At 35.5% G+C, this 10,929-nt stretch overlaps 1 protein-coding gene and 1 long non-coding RNA gene across 3 annotated transcripts; both read right to left on the reverse strand.

Moving 5' to 3' along the window:
- Positions 1-844: 844 nt before the first annotated feature.
- Positions 845-3,819, reverse strand: LOC130991641 (uncharacterized). The gene is made up of 2 exons (XR_009091175.1): positions 2,594-3,819; positions 845-1,463 (listed from the first exon to the last, which is right to left on the reverse strand). It is a non-coding gene; the product is annotated as an uncharacterized LOC130991641 (long non-coding RNA).
- A 1,796-nt stretch (positions 3,820-5,615) lies between these two features.
- LOC130991642 (putative protease Do-like 14) lies at positions 5,616-10,929 on the reverse strand. Of its 2 annotated transcripts, XM_057915965.1 has the most exons (12): positions 10,798-10,929; positions 9,895-10,160; positions 9,183-9,247; positions 8,911-9,095; positions 8,720-8,829; positions 8,352-8,635; positions 8,206-8,266; positions 6,858-6,988; positions 6,510-6,630; positions 6,339-6,431; positions 6,106-6,227; positions 5,616-6,022 (listed from the first exon to the last, which is right to left on the reverse strand). In XM_057915965.1, the coding sequence occupies exons 3-12, from the start codon at positions 9,218-9,220 to the stop codon at positions 5,806-5,808; spliced, it is 1,362 nt and encodes a 453-aa protein (XP_057771948.1). In that variant the 5' UTR covers positions 9,221-9,247; positions 9,895-10,160; positions 10,798-10,929; the 3' UTR covers positions 5,616-5,805. The 2 variants fall into 2 exon arrangements, with proteins under 2 accessions (XP_057771948.1, XP_057771949.1); XM_057915966.1 differs by lacking the exon at positions 9,895-10,160 and having other exon boundaries at positions 10,798-10,911.

Genomic DNA, 10,929 nt, shown 5'->3' on the forward strand with positions numbered 1-10,929 from the left:
AGTAAAGTCTAAATACGTTAAAATTGGGCAGACAACTTGTACTGAAGTGAGATCTAGTTTGTATGCACTTGCTTATGGTTCAGAATCGTCATCTCTCATGCTTTTTATAGAAAAATGTGCTTTACTTTTCTACTCTGATCCCGAATACATATTTAATATGGCATTCGATCAAATAGATTCTAAATATATTCCTAATAGTCTTGGATAAACATACTTATTTGATTCAAGTTGATAACTTGTATTGTGCAAATATTGATTCACATGATGCCACAATCAAAAGCATATGGATTGATAGTGGAATTGGTAGTCCTGTGTTCAACTCAAATGGACATCTTGTGGGAATTATTTCATTTCAAGTTATTAAGTGGAACATGATCATTCCATTTAATTATATTGAAGAATTCATTGACAGCAACACAATCAAGGGGGCACAAGTAAGAAAAGAAAGAAAAAAGCGAAGGGGGCACAAGTAAGAAAAGAAAGAAAAAAGCGAAGAAGAAAACGACGAAGAATAGTAGGTGATGATTGTTGTAAATTTGGGAATATTATTTTGTGTTTTTATGTAAGTTTAGACTTAGGGGGGTGTATTCGTTGTGGATTTCCACAGACTTTAAAAAGTCCATGGAATTCACATAGATTCCAGACGATTTTCAAAGAATTCGTGGTTGGATTTCACTCCGATTTTCACTGATTTTCGAAGAATTTAGGGGATAATTCTGGAATTGAAATCCATGATGTCAACGCCCGCTGAGTCCCAACACCGCTGGAAACCCAACGACCGCTGGGAATCCAGCGAGCGCTGGAAAAGAAATCAACAAATTGAACGACGCTCTCTCTATCTCAGTTGCGAAAAGAAATCAACAATTGAATATAATGAACCAAATCCAGAAACCATTCAACATCTAACCTCTAAAAAATGAAACAAGAAAAGAGTAAAGCTCCAACAATTTCTACGAATCCAGCTACTCAAACACACAAATTCATCTAGAAGCAGAGATTTTGAGGGCTGATACATCAATTGAATCATTAGGCATTTCTACACAACAATCCCAATCGTATGCAAAAGAGGAGGAAAAATCACACTTCTGTTAAACTGAATTATCAATCTCTGAGATGTAGAAATAGAATTTGAAACAGATTATTACGCTTCATCGTCGACGCCGGCTTCTTTAGGGGTCTTGGCGGTGATGGAGAGCGCGTGCAAACCGGATTGGAGCTCGTCGGAGAGGAGTTCGTAAACCATACGGTGTCGTTTGACTAGGTTTTGGCCCTGGAATTGGGCGGAGACGATTCGCACATTAAAATGAGTCTCCTGCGCGCCGCCTCCCATTTCTTTGACGGCGGCGTGGCCGGCGTGCTGGTGGGAGACGTCCTCCACCTCCAAAACGGCGGCTTGCAGCGCCGTTTCGAGCTTCGTCTTGATCCGACTCGCCCTCGAAATCGCCACTCGCGACGCCATTTCACTGTCTCGAAAAGAAATCAACAATGACAAAGCAGAATCCAAAATACACCTTATGAACAAATTTACCTTTTTTCGTCTGAATCTACAAATCTAGCTTCTGTCGCCGGTTGTGCGATTATTGTGAGAGATTGAAAAAATTGAAGAATTGGTGTCTATGGATTTCTAGTAAATAAAGGGAAAGAATTATGCAGCAAAACAAAAGGTTGGAATGTCAACGCTGGCTGAGTTCCAGCGGTCGCTGGCTTCTTGGCCGCGGCCGCTGGAACTCAGCGCTCGCTCAAAACTCATGGATTTCAATTCTCGTGGTTCTTGGCCGGATTTCGTCGTGTGTATTTTTTGAATGAAATCCATGAAAGTCATTCCGGATTTGAAGTCAATGGAATAACGAATACACCTAGATTTGTATGGATTTTAAAAAGTCTGAAACGAATACACCCAGATTTATATGGACTTTTAAAAGTCTTGAACGAATACACCCAGATTTCTGCAGACTTTTAAAAGTCTGGAACGAATACACCCAGACTTTTAAAATCCATAGAAATCTATTAAACTCCACAACGAATACACCCCCCTTAATATGGCTACATCAAATTGTTCGATTATCTTATTTTTATTTCAACCCACGACTTTCTTTTCAATGCAAGTAGTGCACAATAAATTTAACTAATTCAGTCTCAGTAAAATATTTTCTTTTTAAAACCAATTTCAATGAAATATTATTTAAACTAAAGCAAGACTTGACACAATGATATTGATGTAGAATTGTAATAAGAACACAACAGACTCATGAATCTATTATTTCATCAGCAGTTAATTGGTATATCGTTGACCTTAGCAATAAAAGAGGATAACATTTTGCATGCCAAAGAAAGTAAAACAATATAAAAATTCAAATGGCAGCAATCAACAAGAAAGAATCTATGTCTATTTCCATCATTCCATGCCACTACACAAAAAAGAGAAACTGCGATATTAAAACTATAATTTGCTATTTTTCAAAAAGCAAATAAGAATATATATATCTCAACTACAGCTCAAATCACTTAAATCTCAACTACCCGTTAGCCATTATATAAAAAATAGCCTGCGAGAAAAAAGGAAAAAAGAAACTGCAGCTTTTGAAACACTCACCTTTTGCAGGAGCCTCACCGGAGTCGGCGGTGTAGGGTTTAGTGGGGCAGAGGAGGGAGGGAGGGAGAGAGAGAGAGCAGTGGTGATAGCGTGAAAAATAGAAAATGAATGAGACCTAGGTTTCAATTAATTGGGCTTCAGAATCTTTCATGTAAAGAAAAATAATATGGCAAAAAGTTAAATGGGCTTCAAATAGTGTGATGAATTCAGAATTGGCATAAAAGAATTTAATGGTTGGATTATTATTCAATCACCTGTTAACTATTGCTTATAAGGATGCCCAGATGGAAAACTCTCAAGCTAAAATGATGTAGCAGTTTATCTTTCTCAATAATTTATATATTTTATGTTATTTTTATGAAAACGGTATATCAAATATTATTCATATAAATTATTTATATAATTAATTAAATTAAATTAGTGATACATTTTAATTATATTAATTTCAACAACTTTTAGCAATTAAATATTAATTTTGTTGAGATCATAAAAATACTCTTTTATACTCCTATAAATTTTCATATGAAATTTTATAAAAAGTTGACGTATAAAAAAAAAGTTGAAAAAAATACAAATTTGACATAGGTACGATGGATGATTGATTTGTTGCATTTGGTGTTACAAGATTTATTAATTTTGTTCATTTTTTTTAATTTGCTTTTTTATCATAATTTTATTTGGAATTTGAAAGATCATAATTGAATCGTGCGTATCATATAATTTCGAACTTGAAAGAGCATACTTAATTATGACAATCATCTCGCCTGATGCTTAAAAGACCATAACTGAGTTATCGAATATCATATCATTTGGAGTTTTAAAGACCAACCAAGTCGTGTGCATCATCTCGTCTAAAACTTAGCATATCACCTCTAACTTTTGGGCATTATCTTGTCTGAAACTTGAAAGAGCATCATCTCGTCTAGAGTTTGAGAGAGCATCATCAAATATGAAATTATATTCAACTAAGGTTAATATGAAAAAAATTCATCAAAAATTAGTGAAAATAGAAATAAAAAAAATATAAAATATAAAGAAGTTACTACAATTGTAAGAATAATACTCCCTCCGTCCCGCGAAGCTCGAGTAGTATTTTTTTTTTTTGAGTTATCCCGCGAAACTTGCGCACTTTCCTTATATAACAAGTTTATTTTTTCCTTCATTTATCTTTTTATTTTTTCACCCACCACACTTAACAAGTTTTGTGGGACGTAGGGAGTATACTATAAGACAATATATTATAGTAATAAACTAGTGAACTCAAAATAAAAAATAAGAAATTATTATAATTGTGAAAATAGTGTAATATCATCATTTCATAAAATTATACTTATAGTAGATGAAATGGATATAAAAAAGACAAGTATCGAAAAGAAAAAACAAAACACAAATGAAAAAGTAAGGGAAAGAAAAAGAAAAACATAGTAACATGAGATTCTTTCTGCATTTGAAATCCCCAATTGTATCTATATTAAGTAAAGCTTTAATGGGCCTCTCTAAATTTGTTTGCTAGCCGTTTAACTCTAACAACATGAGAATCATAAGATGATGGTAGGTTGTTGAAGGTGGTTCATGTTTGTTCAAGTCGAGATAAATTTAGTTAAATATAATATTATTGATTCTATCATTTTGTAGTGAGCACCATATTGTATATATGTGGGTGTTGTGGGCTTTTCATTCATTTATTGAAATGAGACCTTACAAAGTAAAAGGGAACAACAAAAAAAGGAATTATAAACTTCACTGTCATCTCACTCACTCTGTATTACTCTAAATTTCATCAATTTCAAAAAAGAATTTTCAACACAATAGTTTGACCAATTGCTCCATCACTCTAGATGATAATGAAGCACTGCAAGCAAAAACACACGCAAATCATAGAAGGTTCATATGATGAAAGATATAAGAAGTTCATACATTTCTTGTTTATGGAGTTAGCTAATAGGATCCATGGAATGATGTGTATGAAATAGATGAACTCTTAACTTAAATCTAGAAAGAAAAATAAATATGTCATGGATCTGACAAGCAAATTTAACAAACCTTAAATTCACGGGAAAGAGTGTTGTTGTTTACACAGAGTAGACTAGCTGAAGTTAACAAACTACTCAAGTGGATGCTATTTGTATTGTAGGATTCTATACAAAATCCAGAACCAGAAAACAGGCTCATCTCCTAAACAATGGGGGGCAAAAAAAATCAATAATGCCTGTAAATTGAACTGAACATTATTAGTACAAAGAATGTAGTATGTATACCAGAATATGAGATGAGAGAAACTAGAGATGGAGAAACTCCTAAGCCAACTTCCTTGGTGTCTATGTCTACCCATTCATTGAAGGGAAACAACTGAAAAGGATTGATGGAATTTCTGAAAATGAAGAACAAATTAAATTAAATCTGGCAAAAACACAGGCATGAAGAACAAGTTAAATTAAAGCCTCTGCATCTTACAATAAGAAAATAAGAAAGATAGATATTAACCAGCGTATTTTCAACAAAAATCTCTGCGTATAATTCACCTCTCTATCAAAGAAAATCAGCAAGCAGAATTCCCCTACTAAACTGAACTGCTCAGAAAGTGTTGGATGCGCTGCTGATTTCTTTTTACGCTTCTCCAAGTCCTACATTAGGGCGGGCGAATATGGGCGAAGCCGAGGATTGTTGTCCTTCTCCAAATTCAAAGGAAGAGGACTGTATTTCCTTGCTGCCATAATACATTAATGCTGCTTCAACCAAATCATCAACATCCTTGGGAAGGAAAGTACATACCGTATTTATCATTCAATGAGAGTATAATCTACTTATTTGCACAAGAAATGTTGGCAGTTACTATTAAGCCTCAATACTGGAAAAAAATGGTAGTATGTTACCTGAAATAGACAAGTGTTGATTTCTAATGGGTAGGCCGCAGGTGGATAACTATTTTTTTTTTTTTTAATTAAGAGTAGTGAAACTCCATGATTAGTATTTCTGCTCTGCATAGCTTGATAAGAACAGAGAAATAAACAAAAACAGAGCCTTATGCATAATGCAATTTAATATTTCTACTAGTAGAATAAAGTCAATAAATAAACCAAACTGATAGCAGACAAAGATCAAACAAAAATCAGGTATTTGGTTGGACTTTAAGTTGAAGCCAATTAGTCAACAAATAGGCAGAAGTGACAAGCCTAAAACTGCAGCTGCAGCTGGTAGCGAACATTGGAGAGCTAAGAGAAGACCAATCTTTTACACAGGTTAAGATGGATGCCTTTTCTCTTCTTTGATTGCGACGTGACCTTGCCTTTTCTCTTCTTTAATTTTGAGGCTACATTTCTCCGTGTAGCTTGTGATGTGCCCTCGTCTAACTTGAGGACACTGGCGGGTGAAGAAGAGTCAAACATGCCATCACCGAATGGATCTTTATGAGGGGTCGGCAATGGCCAGCTGCAAAATCAACAAATATTAAACAAATCACTAATAGACATGTATTATACTTTATATAATATCAAAAGAGTTAAAGAGATAACCGGTTAAATTGAGTAGGATTAATGTCGGCAACCATTATGGAAAAGTTCTGATGAGACCCATCAAGCCTTGCGACAACCAAGTCTATACGCTTCCCGACCTTGTCCCACATCAAATCAAAGAACTGATACATGAATAAAATGATAAGGATTAAAACCACCTCGTACATATTATTATTAACCAAGTCTATAACAATAAGAAATGTAAGTATATTTCAATATTGAGGACAACATACCTGTAAACAACCCTCGACAACTTCTCCATCGCACTCAATTATAATATCTTGCGAACTTATTCCAACAGATTCAGCTGGAGAATTTGGAGTAACCTGACATACACGGACATGAATTCTTACCCTTCATAGAAATAGTTTCAACTAACTACTAAATAAAATACAAAGATATACCTCATCGACCATAACTCCTTGTTTAAGATTGGGGAACTTTTGGATAATCTTTTCCAAAATAAGTAAGTGCACAGCATAGAGATTAAGCAATTTCATTCCATGACAAAGTCGGCGACAGTCCCTGTACCAAAAAAGCAAAAGATTTAGACATGAAAGTAGCAAAAAACGAAACTAAATGTACAAAATCTAAATGTTGGGACAGCTAAAAATTCAAATGCTAGAACAAAATGATTTCTTGATTAAATATTCAAACTTTGAATGTTGGAATTACCAATGAGCTGCGAACAAACAAATAGCTTAACTCTACAGTGAAAGTTTTGAAATGATAATATAAAATATTTCATGTACCTTGATTTCTTAAAATGCTCCAGCCATTTGGTAATGATGTTTATTGGAAGAAAAGGGGTGAAATTAACGTGAAAAAAATTGACTCCGACGACTTCTCCTTCTTGATTGATCATTGGTCCGCCAATGCCACTCTATCACATGAAAAAACACAAGTTACAATGGGACATTGGGAAAATCAAGCTGCAATTAGTCCTTTAGTAACAAAAGATATTATACAATATAATGTGTTTTGCCTCTTATGGTGATATTTTTTGGTCATCTGCTGTCATATTGTTGGTTGTGGTGATCTAATCAAATCTACCTTTTTCATCAGGTATGCTTTGTTACTACCTATGCAATTATTCGAAGTTAGTATCACAAAATATTTAGTTTGAGAATAATCTGTTTCCACTGACGATATGACAAAAAGACAGAGTCTCATATTGACAATCTTCAAGTTTTCAATGACATTACCAAGTGCAACAAGAATGAAGGTAAGCTCTCGATAGTTTACATTGGAGATTAGACGGGTGATTCATTTTAAAACTAACATTTATTTTGTGATTAATCTATAAATATCATAAACCATGAGGTTATCACAAGTATTGCAGTGGCAATGCTCTCACGTACAAGAGAGTAATCTCTATTGTGCTCTTGATAGCTATGCTCTTCACACTTGTATTTTACATTCTCATACATTTAAATTTTTGTGATTTATAATGTTATCTATATTTTATTAAACTATGACCGTACTGTGCATCAAATAAACAAGGAATATGAATTAAAGTGACATTTTCATTTATTCAAATCGTATGAAAATAGTTTTAATATACATTTTTCCAAGTTAAAATATTTAAAATATATATTGGTATAATACACTACGTACCTCGAATAATACAATTAGTCAAATTTAATTAACAAAGACTATTTTTTTGGCATTAATTAATTAATCTAACTCATAAATAATACTCCCTCCGTCCCTGAAATAAGTTCCTCTTTTTCCTTTTTGGGACGTCCCCCAAATAAGTTCCTCTTTCTTTCTTTCCATTTTTGGACAACTACCCCACCACTAATAATACTTTATTTATTCTTACTTTTCACTTTTTCACCACTCCCAATACTAATTATAACACTTTTTCACATTTTCACCACTTCCAATACTAATTATAACATATTTTTTTCCACTATCAATACACTTTACCATTTTTCCTTAAAACCCGTGTCGTCCCCAAAGAGGAACTTATTTTGGGGACGGAGGGAGTAGTAATATTTTGATATATTTATATAGTTTAAAAAGTTATCATGGTTTCGTGTATAGCACGGGAGGATGTACTAGTTAACTCTTCATGAAATAGAGAAAGAAAACTACCTTTGTGATTCTACAAGTTGAATAAAATAGCTCCTTACAATCAAATCCACAATCTTCAATACTACAAGAAAAAATAAATTATAAAAATATTAATTAAAGTGTCTAATTTCAATAGAAAATATGATATATCTTGTTGTGTTACTCACCTCAACTCACCGGGGGCAGCCATAAAATCCCTCATGCGATCCTGGTGGCGCCCAAGTGCCATTAACTTATGGCCTGGAAGTAAAACACTAGACTGATCACACTGGGGTCGCAACTGCCATGAAGTTGTGGCTGAGTTGAGGATCACAGAATCTTTGATACGTCCTAACTTTGCACACGGTAATAATTGAGCTGCTTGAATTCTGACAATGGCAAGGTTTAAGTGGAAGTCACATACTTCCACTACACCAAGACAGAGATCTCTGTTTGGAAGAACCACAACCACCTATAAAACGGATAAGAAAAGAAAAGCATAATGATAGTTAGGTTTTTATAAATTTAAATTAAGTTATAAGTATATGATAAGCACCCTTAAATTATCATGAGCTGTGAAGAGGGTCCCAGATGTTAGGATGGTAGCTTGAAATTGTTCATTGCATTCCAAGATGAACCCTGAACCCACACATACGGCCCTTTCACCTAAAAAAGAAAACAAAAGAATTTTGAGTGTTATATGTTTTACAAATTGAATGCACAATTAAGACACAATAAAACTAATACCTGAATAAACTCGTATCGCTACGACGGCAGGAGCAACACTCAAGCTAGCTCTTTTAGCATATATGTCCAAATTGTTATTGACTTTCAAGATACGGAAACTCTCGAAACAATTGTTTGCATCCCATGATTCTCTTTGAAAACTATCTTTAGGATCACTCTGCCATACATTGGTTTCATTCCTCCTCCTATTTGATTAATGAATATAGAATAAATGATACTAACTATTAATGGGATGATAACCAGACAATATTTGTTGGTTTACAATATAATACCTCATGCGCTGATCAGATTCAATCCTGAAATAATTCATTATCCTCGAACACAATTACTTGGACTACTGCACATGTGCAAAACAAAAACTTTCACCTTCACATAAACTGTTCCGAGTAAGAGAATGCAATGAAAACAGACACGGTGCGAAAAAAATTCCTTATTAACTTTCACATAATACTCCCACCTAGGGGTGTCTAATCGGGTCGGGTCGGGTACCCTACCCGAAAATTGCGGGTACCCGACCCCGACATTTCGCCAAAACCCCCACCCGATACCCGTCCCGCCAGCACCGTCGGGTACCCTAATACCCGACCGCATACCCGCCTGTTTTTGCGATTTTTCAATTTTTTTTTTTTTTTTCGATCAATGCCCACAAAATTTTAGCACCACAAAATTATCAATCACATTTTAGCACCACAAAATTCAACTTCCATTTATCTAGTTCTACTGTTCTAAGAAACAGCATATTCCACACATTCTCTGCATCCACACATTGCAAGAAGTATCCACACATTTATCGAGTTCTACAGCTCCATAACACACTAATCCTCACACTAGTTCTATAGGCATTCCACATTACATGTTATCCACACCAAAATCAAACAAACGATGAAACAAAAGCAGAAAGAAAAGAACTAAAGCAAAAGGGAAAAGTAAGTGCAGCGGAGGTGGTAAAAATCTGGAAGAAATCTAGAAAAATAAAACACTTACCTTCTGACCGCCGGATGCTGTTAGATTCAGGCCGTCGGACGCCGGAAACGAGGCAGGCTGAGGCTGGTATCGACGCCGGAGATAGAGCTCCGCCTGAGACAGAAACCGCGCGGCCCGGATGAGAAGGCGTCGACGACGCGGGTGAGCACTGAGCAGAGGGGCGCGGCTCGGACGGCGGACGGCGGCGCGGCTCAGACGGCGGGTGGGTGGGAGGCAGAGGGGCCGCGGCGGGTGGATGGGACTTGGGGGAGGTTTCAATTTTCACGCTACAGTGATTTAGGAATTAGGGTAGAAAGTTTAGTTTTTTACTAATTACTAGTACTAATTTACTATTTAGTAGTATTTACTATTATTAAAAATTAATAAAAATATAAAATTTATATTATATTTTTTTTTTATGAAATTACATTATAAATAATACAAACCACACACACACCCCACCTAGTGGTTATTGTGGCCGAGAGTACTCGAACCTGTGACCTCTTGGACAACAGGCAATCACCCCAACCACTAGGTCATCCCAAAGGAACAAAAAAAATATATATATATATATTATATTAATAATAGGTGCGGGTATTCAGGTATACCCGTTACCCGACAGGTATACCCGATACCCGCGGAATTTTAAATACTGCTACCCGGTCCCGTCCCGCATCTCGTCTTAGGCAGGTATCGGGTACCGGGTTCGGGACGGGTAACCCGATACCCGAATCCCGTTTAGACGCCCTAGTCCCACCTATTCAAATTGAATGTCATTTATGTTTTTAAACTTTTGTAACACATTTTTCACTCTTTTACCAATTTCAATTTTTCATTTATTAAATTTATTAAAGGTGAATTTCGCAAAAATAAGATTCATGCTTGCATTTATTGTGATACATGAATGCAAGTGAAAGGACTAACCTACTGCGATGCCCTAGCGCGGAAGAGACCGTGAGCTTGCGTCTGCCAATTTGAACTTCAGAAATGGCGCCGCTTTGTCGAATGGAGTGCAGAAGACGCGGCGAGCGGCGGTTAGTGCCTAATTTCACATTT

This window comes from Salvia miltiorrhiza, chromosome 7 (assembly GCF_028751815.1).
Source record: "Salvia miltiorrhiza cultivar Shanhuang (shh) chromosome 7, IMPLAD_Smil_shh, whole genome shotgun sequence".
Lineage (NCBI taxonomy): Eukaryota > Viridiplantae > Streptophyta > Magnoliopsida > Lamiales > Lamiaceae > Salvia > Salvia miltiorrhiza.

Bases quoted from the DNA above. Each gene is read 5' to 3' on its own strand.
- LOC130991642 (XM_057915965.1), bottom strand. From the start codon at position 9,220: ATGAATTATTTCAGGATTGAATCTGATCAGCGCATGAG. The intron at 6,631-6,857 runs GTACATGAAATA...TTTTTGGTACAG, and splicing joins GAGCATTTTAAGAAATCAAG to GGACTGTCGCCGACTTTGTC. The intron at 6,432-6,509 runs GTATATCTTTGT...CGTGTATGTCAG, and splicing joins AAGGAGTTATGGTCGATGAG to GTTACTCCAAATTCTCCAGC.